This window comes from Symphalangus syndactylus, chromosome 24 (assembly GCF_028878055.3).
Source record: "Symphalangus syndactylus isolate Jambi chromosome 24, NHGRI_mSymSyn1-v2.1_pri, whole genome shotgun sequence".
Taxonomy (NCBI): Eukaryota; Metazoa; Chordata; class Mammalia; order Primates; family Hylobatidae; genus Symphalangus; species Symphalangus syndactylus.
In genome coordinates this window covers 9708394-9723868 of record NC_072446.2, presented here as the reverse complement: position 1 = coordinate 9723868, position 15475 = coordinate 9708394, and the positions used below count along the sequence as shown (strand labels likewise).

At 52.3% G+C, this 15475-nt stretch overlaps 1 protein-coding gene across 3 annotated transcripts in view; it reads right to left on the bottom strand.

The window, feature by feature from the left end:
• Positions 1–711: 711 nt before the first annotated feature.
• The window catches only part of DIDO1 (death inducer-obliterator 1), a 61611-nt gene continuing 46847 nt past the window's right edge, over positions 712–15475 (bottom strand). For 2 of the 3 annotated variants that reach the window (XM_055265407.2, XM_055265406.2), the window contains exons 14-16: positions 15234–15323; positions 14206–14401; positions 712–5698 (exon numbers count right to left, since the gene is read on the bottom strand). In XM_055265407.2, coding sequence (XP_055121382.2) covers positions 2517–5698; positions 14206–14401; positions 15234–15323 — 3468 coding nt within the window. In that variant the 3' untranslated portion in view covers positions 712–2516. Of the gene's footprint in view, positions 5699–13050; positions 14402–15233; positions 15324–15475 lie in introns of those variants that run through there. The other variant, XM_063634170.1, reaches the window with a different exon arrangement.

The window sequence follows — 15475 nt, the reverse complement described above, 5'->3', positions numbered from 1 at the left end:
CCAGACACTTGGCCAAGGGGCCTGCACTGGTCTGCGCAGGAACGTCCCACCGGCGTCTGCTCATGGCTGGGCTGTGGACCCATACGCTTGTTCGGAAGCCAAGCTCTGGCCCACAGGCGACCAGAGGAAGCTTGCAGGCCACGCACCAGCTCCCCGAGCCTGTCCCTGCAGCCGCGCTGTGTGCAGGCACGTGGGCCACCGTATTTGCTCCACTGGCACTGCTGGGTCTGGGCCGCCAACCCCGACTGCCCACCTGCACCCTCAGCAGCAGCACGCCCGGCCGTCAGCGGGGTGCACTCTCGGCTGCAGCCTGGATGGGCTGGGGCTTCGGGGCTCACTCCCCAACCATGAGACTCCTTCACCACAGTTGAGGCTGTCGCAGTGGTCTCGGGCTCCCACTCAGACAGTCCCAGGAGAGGGTCTGAAGGGGGTGAGTCCCTCTGCTCGACCTTCCTGCCCATTGTCGGCAGAGCTGGATGGTGCTGGGTCCCCACAGGGAACGAGACAGCTGCCCCGTGATGGAAGGATGTGGGGACCCGCACCCGGCCAGTCTCACCCTACGCTCAGCATGAGTTCAGGGAGGGGTCCAAAGGGCACTCCTGCCCACGCCCAGGCAAACCAGCAACAAGAAACTGGGTGGCCAGGGCGTCCGTGCACGACCCCAAACTTCTCCACATTAGAAAAAGGCTGATGAAGACTCGAGACAGAAACTTCCTGTAGCTGTTTATTCTACTGTGAGTAACAAAACCTAGGTCGTTCCATGTCCTCATGTACAGTGATATAAGCCTCCGCAATATAAAATACAATTTACAGGAATCTCTATCAAGTAAACTAAAGAAACACAATTTTTACATTTGTGTATTTAAATTAGAAAAATTTGCTTTATATGTTAAACAAACAAAACCTTCACATCGTACTAGATGTTGGAACGTGACACCTACTTTAATGTAATTTAACCTATGGACACTTGGCTTTCAACACCAAACATCTCAAACTGATACGTTCTCAATGTTTTCTTAACTTAAAAAATCTCTGCTATAAAGTGAAAAATCTGTAGTGATGTACAATGGAATAAGACTCCAAAGAACAAGTGAAGTTCTTTAATTTTACATCTGTAAAAGTAAGTTTATGAAAATATAAAAAATTATCAAAGTGTATTTGTACAAATAAATTAGCCAGATTTTTTTACTTCACACTTCAGAAGTACTCGAAAAATACGCGACAAGCAAGAGACTGTTTCACAGTGAACAGCTTCCTACCTCATCTGCAGTTCTGGAGCTAATCATCACTATTTCCCATCTCAGACTTTATACAAGTATTGTTCCACTTTCACGGACAAACTTTTAAATGTCTCGTCTGACAAACACCAGTTTGGGGCTGAGTGTACTTTTCCTGGGATACAGAAGAACTGCTCAGAATGTGAAATTGGACGAACAAAACTCCTGATTATTCAAATCGAGGACTTCTCCTCGCCCCCAAAGTACACTGAATTGGTTTGTTACTTTTTTTTGGGCTGGTAAAGCTTAACATTTTTCAATAAACTGTTATTTAAAATACAACAGTTGGCCCGGCGCGGTGGCTCACGCTTGTAATCCCAGCACTTTGGGAGGCCGAGGCGGGTGGATCACGAGGTCAGGAGATCGAGACCACGGTGAAACCCTGTCTCTACTAAAAATACAAAAAAAAAAAATTAGCCGGGCGTGGTGGCGGGCGCCTGTAGTCCCAGCTACTCAGAGAGGCTGAGGCAGGAGAATGGCGTGAACCCGGGAGGCGGAGCTTGCAGTGAGCCGAGATTGCGCCACTGCACTCCAGCCTGGGCGACAGAGCGAGACTCCGTCTCAAAAAAAAAAAAAAAAAAAAAAAAAAAAATACAACAGTTATGCTAGGACAGATGTTGCTTTAAATCATGTTTTTGAAAAAATTGGTAAGGTGATATATAAAATCTGAGCACACTGAGAAATGTGTTTTTGTTTCCCAGTTGAAAATTGTTAATTCAAATTTTATGACAAAAGAAAGATGCATTTGTAAGGTTTGTGCTTCTCAAGACTCCAGATACAAGCTACTAACACTTCTCCCGTAGCCGCAGGGTGGACGCCTGCAGGTCATGCCCACACAGGCCTCCGGGACAGTGGCTAAGACCTGTAAAAGCAGCTTTTGGAAACACAAACAGATGAGATGTCAGTGAAGGTATGGCTCTAGGGTCCAATGAAACTCCCTTAAAATTTACAATAAAGTTATTGGAAAAGATAACTATGATCTGAAAAGCAATATGCTCTGTAGGCAATTTCCCATTTCTTTAATTTTAAATGGAAATATTAAAGTTTAGTTTTTTAAAAAAGCATCAGAATTGTAAAGATGTGAAATCTTGTAAGAAACCATTTACACAAAATTACAGTAATGTTTAAGTCCAGAATATTCTATCCTGAATCTAAGATCGTGGCTATTTCAAAAGCTATTTGTTCAACGCATTTTACGAACGTGGCTTTAAAAAGGGTCTCTCTGCCTGGCCGGGGCGTCTAGGCCTGCGAGGCGGTGCCAGCGTCGGAGGCCCTCGAGGCCTCGGGCTTCGGGTCCCGAGCGCTCTCTTTGCTCTTGCTCCGGTCCTTGCGGTCGCGGCCCCGCTCCCTGTCCCTGGCCTTGTCTCGGTCCCGCTCTCTGCTCCGGGACCGGTCCCGGTCGCGCCTCCGGTCTCGCTCGCGCTCTCGGTTCCTGCTCCGCTCCCGGCTGCGGTCCCACTCCTTGCCCCGGTCGGCCTCGCGCTCTCGGTCGCGGTTAGCGCTCCTCTCCCGGTTTCTGTCCCAGTCTCGGCTGGAGTCCTTGTCCCGGTGTCGGTCCCACTCCCGGGCCCGGTCCCAGTCCCGCTCTCGGCTCCAGTTTCGGCCGCGCTCGCGCTCTCTCCTCCTGTCCTCGGACGCCCGGCCCTGGGCGTCGGGCTCCTCCAGCGGCTTCTCTTTGGGCCCCGCGTCAAACCGCTCTCTCTGCCTCCCTTCGAAAGTCTGGTTTCTGTATTCGTGGCCTTTCCCCTCTCGGAAGTCGGCCGATGCCCACTGTCCGTCGGCCTCGGGGCCCTGTCCGGGCGCACTGGATGAGAGCGCGGAGGGCGGCCCGGCCTCCTCCCAGCGGTCCTTCCGGTGCTGCGGGGGGTGGCTGGGAAGCTCCAGCAGGGGCCTGGGGCCCGGCTTCATCACCTGCGGGGCCTGGCCCTGGAAGTGAAATCGCGAAGGGGTCTGCTCATTTTTTTCAGAAAAGGGTGCAGACCCCCGTAGTCCACCAAACTGCAGGGGTGCAGGCGCCCTTTGGTTTGTGAATCTTGGTGGTGAATGGACCCTCTGGTCTTCGAACTGCTGAGGTTGAATGCCCCTGGGACCTGGCATAAAGTTAGGCGCTTGGCCTCTGGGTCCTTCAAACTGGTTGGGATGAGGGCCCCGGGCAGTTTCAAACTGACTAGGATGGGGCCCTCTTGGGCCCACGAAATGACCAGGGGGTGGTCCTCTCTGACCTCCAAACTGAGAGGGAGGGGGGCCGCCTCGGGGGCCTTTCAGCTGAGACAGCAGCGGCCTTCTCTGGCCTCCGAACTGGAAAGGCGCGCCGCCTCTGCTTCCCAGAAACGGGGCTTGCTCTGCCCCTTCAAACTGGGCGGGGGCGCCCGTCACCTCGTTATACGGGGCGTCCTGGAACTCCCTCTTCTCCCCATGGGGATCTTTGCGTTCTTCAAATTGGGATGGTGCCCCTCCTCGTGGTCCACCAAGGTAAGAGGGTGAGGGGCCTCTGCTGTCCCCATAAGGAGGTGGCCCATGTTGCCCCGAGAATAAGGAAGGGATAGACCCTTTCTGGGCTCCGAATCTGGCTGGCGGAGGCCCTCGTGGCCCATCGTTAGAAGCGATATTCTCTTCTGGAAACGGAGGGGCTGGCCCCCTTGGTCCCGGGAAATTGGGGCCGTGAAGCCCTGACACCCCCAAAACATGAGGTCCAGGTTCCCGCTGACCTGGAAACGGGGGCTGAGAGCCCCCCACTTTCTGTCCTGGTGGGGGGAGCGGGGCGGTGCCCTCGCCGGGTCTGGCCTGTGGCTCTCTGTCCCCCTCTGTTTCACCTGCAGGGCTGCTGCTCCTTCCAGCAGAATGAAGATTTCTTGGGTCCTCATATTGGGCTGAGCCGAGAGCCTTGTCCTGCGACGCGAACCCCGGGCTGGTGAAAGGGTCCCTCTCACCGTCGAGCTGCAGCGGGAAGCCAGGCTGCAGGGCGCCGCAGGGCGGTGTGGGCAGCAGCACCCTCCGGGCAGGCCTGGCCGAGCTGTCTCCAACCGTGGTGGGGCGGGTGCCCTCCCCAGGCTCTGCCTTCCAGCCGTCCTGCTCGGACCCCGCTGGGGGCTTTTCGCCCAAAGCCCAGGGGGAAGAGGCTGACTCCTTTTCCTCCGGGACTGGCACGGACGCCTGGCCCACAAGGCCGCCCCTGGAAGCATCTCTCTCGGGCAGGGCACCCTGGGCACCACGTGCCGAGAGCCTGGAGAGAGGCTCCCCCTCCCCCTCACCGGTCTCAGCAGCCAGGCGCCTCGCTTGCCGGGGGTCTCTGTGGTTTGACGCCTGGCTGGCGGGGGGCAGTGAGGCGGGCTTGTCTGCAGACTGCTGCTCTTGCTGGGACAGCTCCGCCTTGGGCAAGGACGACTTTGGTGGCGGAGACATCAAGGCGTCCGACACCGAGAAGTGGGCCATGGAGACCCCGACAGCGGCCCTCTGCTGCCTGAGAGCTTCTTCTTGCTCCTCCAGCTGTCTCTTCTGCTCCTCGATCTGTTTGTTCAGCTCTTCTAGCATCTTCTGTTGTTCCACCAGGGAGGGCGTGGCAGCCCCGGCCACCGGCTCGGCAGGCCTCTCCATGGAATTCCTTCTCACATCGGCACACATCCTGTTGGGCAAGTCATCAACAGTCACTTTCGCTTCTTCTAAGATGGTCTCATCCTCAGGGTCATAGGCCACCTCTTCCCGCTCGGCTGCAGCTGCTTCAGGAACCCTTTCCACCTCGTGGCGCCGCCCTCGTTCCACAAGCTGAGTGTCGAAGGCCCTCTCTGGGTCGTACTCCTCCTCGGGGTCGTATGGCCTGTCGTCCTCCTCTTCCTCCAGAGCCTTATCTTTTGAGAACTGACCGAACTGCTGGACGATCGGATCTAACAGCGGAGGCGCTGGCACCCCATCCTCTGCTGTGGTTTTGGGCTCCTGGGGGAGACTTGTGCTGGACCCGGGAGGCTCTCTGGCAGAGGGGTCGAATGATTTCTTCTTTCCAAAGAGAGTCTGCAGGATGTGCTCCAGCGGTGATGCTGTTTTGGAAGCAGAGGAAGCGGCGGAGGAAGCTGCCATGGAGGCTGTCGCTGATGTTGTGGCTGCTGTGGCTGGGCTGGTGGCTGCAGGTTTGAGGGATGACAGCACTTTTAGCACCGGTGGTTCTGGAAGAGGGGGTGGAGGGGGCGGCGACCCAGGAGGTGTGGTGCTGACAGCCACGTCTGCAGAGTAGAGTGGATACTTGGAGGGCTTCTTTTCGGACTGCGGGGCTGTGGTTACTTTTGGATAGGCCGGAACGTCCACTTCTTCCTGTTGAAGTCGGGTCCGCTTTTCATCCATCTTGTCTAACTCTCCACTGTTTGCAGGACGTTTTATTTTTTGGCAGATTACTAACCCAAGAATTATATTCGGACGTGGTGACTCAAGACCTGAAAAACAAAATATTTGTGCAAATTTTAGAATCTAAATCCAGCTTTTACCCTTTAGAGGTGTATTAAGGGCTTTCATGGGGAACGTTTAATAGACAGAAATAAGCCATTCTGTGGCAAAATAAAATCAAGTGTCAAGACAGTTGCAAAAGCCTGGACGATTCCGCCCCAGGAACACACCGTCCCAAAAACGCACTGCCCCGGGAACACACTGCCCCAGGAACCAGCTGGGAACACACCGAGCCAGGAATGCACCAACCCAGTCCTCCCGGAGCCATGTGAAGGGGGCGACTAACCCTTCGTCACCAACCATGGAACCGAAGGCCCAATCCACAAGGGAATTCATCCCAATCGTCGGAATTTGTTACATATTTTAAATAAATTATCTGTAATGCTAGAGCAGTAGTGCGGAGGGGAGGGAGGCCATGGTGTGAGCCTGCAGGGGTGAAAAGGGCACTGTCGCACGTGCCCTCAACACAACAGCTCAGCTATGCTCTTCTTCCCCTCTTGCCACTGCCGGGAAGGTAACAAACAGCATTTTTATTTATTTATTTATTTTTTCAGATGGAGTCTCGCTCTGTTGCCCAGGCTGGAGTGCAGTGGCGCGACCTCGGCTCACTATAACCTCTGCTTTCCAGGTTCAGGAGAATTCTCCTGTCTCAGCCTCCTGAGTAGCTGGGATTACAGGCATGCACCACCATGCCTGGCTAATTTTTGTGTTTTTAGTAGATAAGAGGTTTCACCATGTTGGCCAGGCTGGTCTCGAACTCCTGACCTCAGGTGATCCACCTGCCTCGGCCTCCCAAAGTGCTGGGATTACAGGCATGAGCCACCGCACCCGGCCCCTTTTTTGTCTTTAACTTAGGAGTTGCAACACATAATTACTCTAAATATACCAATATTAAATTATCAATAAAGTCATAATCATCAATAAAGCACAAGTCATGAGGTCATCCATTCGTCTCTGGTGTCAGAACAGGAAAAACGGCATTAAATGAAATGGCTAAAATAAATGCTTTGGACTGGGCATGGTGGCTCACGCCTGTAATTCCAGCACTTTGGGAGGCCAAGGCGGGTGGATCACGAAGTCAAGAGTTTGAGACCAGTCTGGCCAGCATGGTGAAACCCCGTCTCTACTAAGAATACAAAAACTGGGCCGGGTGCGGTGGCTCACACCTGTAATCCCAGCACTTTGGGAGGCTGAGGTGGGCAGATCATGAGGTCAAGAAATCAAGACCATCCTGGCCAACATGGTGAAACCCCGTCTCTACTAAAAATACAAAAATTAACTGGGTGTGGTGGTGCACACCTGTAGTCCCAGCTACTCAGGAGGCTGAGGCAGGAGAAATCGCTTGAACCCAGGAGGCGGAGGTTGCAGTGAGCTGAGATCACGCCATTGCACTCCAGCCTGGGTGACAGAGTGAGACTCTGTCTCAAAAACAAAACAAAACAAAACAAAACAAAAAACAAAAATTAGCCAGGCGTAGTGGCGTGTGCCTGTAGTCCCAGCTACTCAGGAGGCTTGAGGCAGAATTGCTTGAACCTGGGAGGCAGAGGTTGCAGTGAGCCGAGACTGTGCCACTGAACTCCAGCCTGGGCAACAGAGTGAGACTCCGTCTTGGAAAAAAGATAAAATAAATGTTTTGGGTTTAGAAATTCAGTGAGCATCAACATATCAAAGACTCCCTAAGGCTCATGTCTTGGTAAACACAGGACAGACACTGTGCTCACGTAAAGCACCGAGGTGCTCAGCGAACAGGTGGCAAAGAGCACAGCAGGTGGACAACGCGCACTGGGGGTTTTAAGGCACAGTATTAGTTTAAAAAAAAAAAATTATTCAAAGATATTCCCAACGTTGTAAGTTGTGGTAACTTCGATCGGGAGTACTAACATTCCAGTAACGACCATCCCCACACTCATAATCAATCGAGAATGCCAAAGGGGAATATAAAAACCCACATCCCAAAACAGGAGCTGAGGGAAAGTGATACACGTGGGCGGGACGTTTCAGCGGCAGCGACGTAACAATATGTGAGATTAAACCGTAACAACTCAACGTACAGATAATTTAACGTGACTGTGGTATACAAAAGGTGCTCACACTACAGATTTTCTTCCCCATACAATGAAAACCAGTATGATTTCCTGTGCTTCCGGTGATGTAAAGATCATCACAGACCGCTTCAGGTAGTTGTTTGGACAGGCACCACCATGTAGTTCTAAATACATTTGTTGTTAATCTCCCTAAATTCCACTAAGGAATTGATGGACAGGCTGAGCACGGGAGATGGGTGAAGGGAGGAATACCAGGCCTGCCAGACTGAGTTGGGACCAGCCTGCTCCATGGGACGCTTCCTTCCTCCTGGAGAGAGGGCCAAAGGCCTCTTCATCACAGGCTGCTGGCCAGAGCTGAGATTCGAGCAGGAGGGGTGAGGTATCCCAGCACCTCACCTCCACCTCCTCTTCATTCTCTGTCCCCCCGGATAGTAGCACGGTGCCAGTGAAAGGGCTGGGTGGGCAGAAGAGGAGGGAAGCAGGAAAACCAGCCGGGCCACACCGAAGGGCACAGCTGAGCTCTGCTGCTCAGCAAACCTGTCAAGTTCATGTTCTGATTAACATGAGTTAAACATATTTTAAAATAGTACTTCTCTCACCACAATAGCTATCTTTTTACTGAATAAGCTATTACATAGCTTACTCAAATCCACTTTTCGGGTATGGTCGGTTATGAAATTGGCTATTATGGCCTTCCTGGACCATACACCTGCAGAGCCCACCACGCCCTGGTGGGAAGGGCACTGAGGCTCAGGCTGAGTTCCTGTAAGCCGGGCTCTGTAAGCCAGGCCCCCTCCCTGCAGAACCTGACATGGGGAACAGACACAGGCATGGGCTAGGCCTCAGGAAGGACCCCGGGCAGTAGGGCTTGTGGGGCCCCATGTGGGGAAGTCACCTGGGGGAGCCTAGTGCTGACTCTGACACAGAGGGGACATGCCACCCAAGGGAGACGCTCAGCTTCTAAAGGGCTGTTAGGGTGGCAGCGTGATGTACAAAATCACTGTTACATGGTCCCGTCTCGTGGTGTGTCACTCCAACTCAAACTTTTAATGGCTAACTTGCTTGTTAATGAAAAAAATAATTAGTATATCCCAGCCCTGGCAAGATTCTTTAGTCTTGAAAACAGCAACCATCTGGAGATTGGCATCAAACACGCAGCTGGCACGTGTAAATGCTCCCAGCTCTTGGTGCTCTCATCTGCAAACACTGGTGACTGAATAAAGCTGCAGTCAGATGGGTGTTCGTTCTGAATTTCCCTGCCATTTAAAATTTAAATTGGGCTGTCCAAAAAGGCACACCCGTTGTGAAACAGTCAAATCTTGTCACCCAACTCATGTTTGTTATTATGGTTGCATGAATATGTAAAATGTGGCCGGCGCCTTGGAAATAAACTCTTCATGGAAGGAGCAGTGCAGTTCGCTTGGCTGGACCTTGGGAGCTGTCTTCCCTGGGAGGAAAGGGTGTGCCTGCCAGTGCCTGGCATGTCCAGCAGACCAGTAAGGTCAAAAAGTCACAGAGCCCCCACCTCAGGAGGGGCAGTCAAGGTTGCCCAGGGGCTGTTCCCAGGCTCGCCCCTCCCCTCGGCAGCTGCCCCATGGTGTGTGTGAGCCCTGGGAGGGAGTGTGCAGAGACTGAGGCCTGCACGAAGCTGGCACCAGCCAGGTCACGGGTGGCACAGGGCACGGTAGGCTTACTTACCCACCTCCCTCCTGAGGGCTACTGAGGGCCTCAGTTCATAAAGCAACCAGGGGCTGGGGCCCGGAGATGCCAGCTGCAGCTAAAGGTGCCCCTGCACTTCCACTGAAGGGTACTGATCAGGCCTGGAACAAGGGTGTGGACATTCCCCTAACACCCTCTGAAAGGCCAGAAGGCAAATGGCTTTCTTCAGGGTGTATCACGTGCAAGCAAACAGGCCTTTTTAGCACCATGTCTGTGTCCTTTGCGTATTCATGACGGAGGGGTCTGGACTCAGCGGTCAGAATCAGACCACACGCACAGGAAAAGAACTCAAGAAACTGAAGATAAAGGGTGTATTCAAAAAGCTGTGTGGGCCAAGACCAAAACCAGGATCTGTGTCCAGGTGTGTCACAACAGGGACTGAGGGACAAGGCAGTTGGCAAAGGGAACACCTGCTTCTTAGGGTGCAGGAAGCGCCCTCGGTACTGAACCTGAGGCTGCAGGAAGACGCTCCCTCTTACTAAATAACCATCCAAAACCTGACTCCTCCCAACCCCAAACTATCACAATGAGGCCTTTACCCCTAAACCCACCTAGCACATCCCATTATCAGTGACTTAAAATGAAAACTCTCTCAATGGTCTGCATCTGTCAAAACAAAATGTTCACACCTGCTGGAACAGAAACTGTGTGGAAGTTAATCAACAAGGGTTCTGAAGTATGACTTGGATAAAAGACTTGGCAATTAAGGTGGGAAGAAGTGACTTCCCCCAACCCACCAAACACACCCACTCACACACACACAGACCCTCCCTCTTTCCAACTGGGAATCCCTAAGACCTGAACAAAGCCACTGGGTCCAGCACGTCTCAGGTAAGAGGAGAACGATGTTCATCTTCTTCTGGGTGCCAGGGTGCCGAGAAGGGCCCCAGGGCAGCACCAGCCTGCACTGCGTCAGCTCCAGCAGCTGCTGGGTGGGCTGCAGAGCTGGGGACACCACCAGGGTGCGCTGCGCTGGCTTATGGAAAGCAAACGGGGGCCTAGGATAGGTGACCAGGAGCCACCAAATGGTTCCAATTCAAACAAACAAGGACCAGTTTCCATGAAATATGTTTATTGATTTAGGAGGAGAAGGCAGTACATTCCATTCAATACTGTATTTGACTCTGATTACAATTTCCATGCAAAGCTACTGTTACATACACACATGAAAACTGAAGAAATGCTTACCTGACAATATTTCAAGTCAGAATTTCTCAGCTAATTTAGAAAGCAGTTAAAAGTGAATACAGAGAGACACTACGGATTCAAACATCCTTCCCAGAAGAGCTTTCTAACGTATAAAGACCTCAGAGAAAAGAGCCCTTTCCATTCCGCAGCTACAGAGGGCGGTGTTTCCTACTGCCCTGTACTTGGGGAGAACAGACTGTGCACCCATGTTTATGGACCAAGGTTACTCGACAGGCGTTTCAGACCAAGGCTCCGAGGCCTGCAGCTTCACGCAGAAATGACGGGGGCTGGGCATGGTTAACAGGCAGGCATCTTGGCTGCGGTCAGGTCCTGTAAGGGCCCCGCACAGAACCCTACACGATGAGCTTTCAATCCGACTCATCTCCCTTCCATGAACAAGGCCCTGAGACAGGCCGGGACTCTGCGACCCCAAGTCCCTGCGGGGGGCCTGTTGGTAAAGTTGGAACCGAGTGGGGTGAACATCTAGGTGGAGAAGGTCACCCGGACCCAGGCCTCCCAGCTGCCCCCCCAGTGATGCTGAGTTTTTGTGGACAAATCATTAAGATATGCAAGGACAAATGTCCTCAGGGAGATCCAGCTACTGCTGTGAGCTGCATGGCTCCCGAGGGTGCTGCGGGGGCAGCTCCACTCTCACTGCCCGACAAGGGCCAAATGCTGACGGGGCGGGTGACTTGGTTTCCCCTGAGGGCACAGCTGGGCACCTTCAGGCCTTCACTTGCTTAAGTGTGAACAGCAAGCACTGAGGGGGCTGGACTGGACACTACGCTGTCAAAACCCACTAGGTCCCCATGTGTGGGAGGCAGGGACACCTGCAATTGTGTGTTATAAACTGAGGCACATGGACAAGTCAGTCACTCTTTTCTGCGTGAATCTCTACCCCCAACAGGACCTTCTCCTTAACATCCCCAGGGGAAGATGCTCCCGCATCAGTGCCCTGATGCAGACGGGCAGCTCAAGGCTGGGGCGCCAGGTCTCCTTCAGGCCTGTGCTGCATGTGCTGCAGAGAACTGAGGCTCTGGAACGGAGCTGGGTCCTGCACACCCTCGCCCAGCACTTCCGGGGGCGTGACTCCAAGCCGCGCAGCACACGCTCACCCCTGACCACAGCTCTGTGGAGTCACCACCATCAGCACCCTCAGGTGTGGCCTGTGCTGTCCAAGGGCTTCTGGGCTATCTCCGTGAGGACAGGGTCCACTGAGACAGGGGAAACGTGCCAGGACCTAGCTTTACACACACACACACGCACTACACATTTACACCACAAAGCCAGGACACACATGTACATGTTTATATCTAGAAAATGCCAAGTCAAGTAATCAGTATGTGAAGCAGGCCAAGTACCTGATGGCCTGGCCCGGGGTCAAGGCTGTTTAGTGACCATGGAAGTGTGTGAGATTTCACGCATATGTATTCATGTCAACAAGAACATCAGGAGAATTTAACATTATACTGAAGTCTTAAGTTAAAACATCTCTGAAGTGTATGGAAAGGTTTCATTAGCTATTACTTTTCTAAAGTCCCTCGCCCTGTGTTACTTTACCCAGACGCCTCTGCTCTTTATCGTGGATCAAAGTCCCCGGGGCTTTTGTGTGTCCCTGTCAGGCGGCGTCGTGGCCTCAGCAAGTGCCTTGGTGGGCGAGTGTGACGTTCCCCCAGCTGGTCGCGGAGCTGACAGTGTGGGTGGTTGGCGCCGTCGCACTCAGCAGACAAGGTGAGTGACCCCAGCCCCGCCCTCCTTGTCCCGGTGCCATCTGGGAGGTGCTGGGAGACCTGTCCTCTCCCTCTGCCCCAGGGCTGCACCTGCACAGCCAGCCCTTGCTGTGGGGAGAATGGGGGTGCCGCTCCTCTGGTGGCCTCCCTGGGCCCCGTCACTGCCCACTGTGGGGAACCCCATGCCCGGCATGCACCGGGGCTCGCTCAACACCCACCCTACAACCTGTGCTCACCTGACAGCTCCAAGTTTGGAAATGGAGTAGGGAGAGGAGTTCAAAAAAGGATGAAATATCGCTTCAATTTTTTTAAAAAGGGGAGGCTCGCTATCTATGAATTCATGTTTGTGTAAATAAAAAGTGCTCTTTTCACCCCAGTAGGGAGGCGCTGAGGTGCTGCAGTGTCTGCACTGACTGCACACACACTGTTGCACTTGCAACTGACCAGTGGGTCTTCACAGGTGCCGGAGAGGTCAGCTTCTCGGTCTTCACCTCCAGGAGGGCCGGGCTTTTCCTCTCCCTGGTCACGTGGAGCTGGCCAGACTCTTCACAAGCAACACCAAGAACCTCTACCAGGATCCTTTCTGCCACCCATTAGGTGGCATCTCTTTATCCCAAGTAGGATTTGAGGGGACACACTAAAGCACTTTGCTTTTAAAAATTTATCTGGCACTAAAATAATTTAATGCACCATGCCAGCAAATATTTCACCCTGAAATTACTGATACCAACCAATCCCTCTATGGACATGTAATTCCACAACACAGGCATAGGCTGAGCCCACTCCAGCTGTGAAGAATGGGCTCCAGTAGGAACACGGGCTGTGCCTGGGGCGAAAGAAGTCCCGCCCAAGATGTGGAGTGGCCCCTACAGGACCCCAGCTAGCTAGGGTGTGGCATGAGGGGTGTGGGTGGGAGCACCCTGCACAGCTATGGCAGGAACCCGCCGAGGCCTGGTGACAGGGACAGAGGGCACTGAGGCACAGGGTCTAGACAGCACCTGCCTTTATGACAAAGCACTTTAGAGGACACTGTGTGATCCACACACCCACTTTTAGAGAACACCGATCCTCTGGGGACTGCATGGCCAAGGAGACACTTCAGTTGGGCATCAGATACTAATCCCTAACTGAAGTCACATCAGCTTCTTCTAAGGGGCTGTGAAAGAGCTGGTCACTAACAGAGCATGTGGCCCCTGGAATCACCCTCAACCCTTGACAAAGAAGATGTATTTTAGGCTATTTGTAAATAATTGTTTAAATACAGTACTTTCCAAGGAATGTGCAAACACAAAGTAGCTTGCCAAAGATGAATGAACCTATTACAATTTGAGCCGCAGATTTTAAAATAATTATTTCTAGAAATAGTTTTCCATGTCATTATTTTTAAGTCTCCTGGAAATCCATCCCTGTTAGAGAAGTGACCCCTGATGAAGCCACTTCCTGGTGTGTGCTGACTCCCAAGTCTATCTAGAGGAAAGAGCAGGGCCGCTGGGAGTGTCACCTCCCTTTCTGGCTAAGCCTCGGGCTCCTGGGCACAGAGTCTTCTCTGACCTGAGGCCAAGATGAGCTGGTTGCAGGCTGTGGGTTTTTCCCTCTCTAACACTCTCCTAAGACAATTTATGCTGTGAATCAGGGGTACTTCTCATGCCACAGTCCTACGCCCTCAAAGATGAATCCTATTGCTAACCGCTGCGTCTGTGCTAACTCCTGCTCCTAGAGAGCCCTGGGCTGGTCAGGACTCAGCAGGGCACGTCAGTGGGAGAAGGGGTGCAGGTGCAGGTGGGTCTCACCTCCACCCAGAAAGCCGGCGCTTACCTGGTCCCTCAAAGGGCAAGAGTTTGGATGGAACAGGGTCCTGGGCGCTCAGCGGGATCAGGTAGAGGTCCTTGACATGCCTGTTGTTATTAGCTACAACACCAAAGCGGCCACGGCTGCTAAAATAGGAGTAGAGAGAGATATAGGCGACCTCCTCTTCCTCTGTGGCGGGGTGGAAGCGGATCAGACAGAGCTCCTGCAATGGAAGAGTGGGAAGCACTCATAAAGAAAATGCGGCTCAAGCATCACATGCCTGATTCACATCCTGCTTTCAAACAGGAAACCTTGTCAAATCTCTCCTACTCACAGCCACGATCTCACAGAGCTCCTGTCTCAGTGAGGCAATTCGCATGACATGTGAGCCCAGCAGTGTCTGGAGCAGAGCCGGCTTTTCCTACATGCACGATGGCCCCAGTCACGAGGAACCAGCTGCATGATCTGCAATGGCTGTCTGTGCCCCTCCCCAGAGGAGGGTTAAACTAGACAACAGGGTCTAGCCCTTTTGTGAACCTGACGAAGACTACAGATTCCCCAGAGAAAACCACAGACAGACACACACAGCTGTAGCTAAATCTCAGGGGGTCCCAGAAAACCAGGACCGTTCAAGAGCCCAGGTTGAGTGCCCTGAGCCTGATCACCCCTGCAAAACACACCTTCTGCTCCTTCAATCATAAAAAAAAATAAAACTTACATATTTCTTACTAAAATGTAACTGCACATACATTGTAATAAATCAGAAACAACCTTCTACCACTGTATACTCAAACACCTTCACACAGTAATACAACTATATAAACCTTTTTTTTTTTTTTTTTTTGAGACAGTCTTGCTCTGTCTCCCAGGCTGGAGTGCAGTGGTGCGATCTCAGCTCACTGCAAAACTTAATTTTTAACATTCACCTGGAAATATCTAGTAAGCTACAGGCTAACATTTTAAGTGTTAACCCATCAAAACGAGAGGTTAAAAAAAGATGTGTTTAAATAAACACAATTTTCCATGGTTGCAGAATTTATACTATAAGCAGGTACCTTAGACACAGAAGACTTGAGTTTGCCAACATAATCCCAAACTGTCTTCGGTGCGATCCTCCCACCAATGTGAATTGTGTCAGGCAAATCCTAAACAAAAAGTACTTTGCGTAAATCACTTTGAACTGTAATAATCACATAAAGATGAATGCAGTCATGTGAAGGCACCATACTACCCAAGATTCAAGAAGACTACAACTATTCCAAGGAAACTAGCCATACTTGTATTAAATGTATTAAAT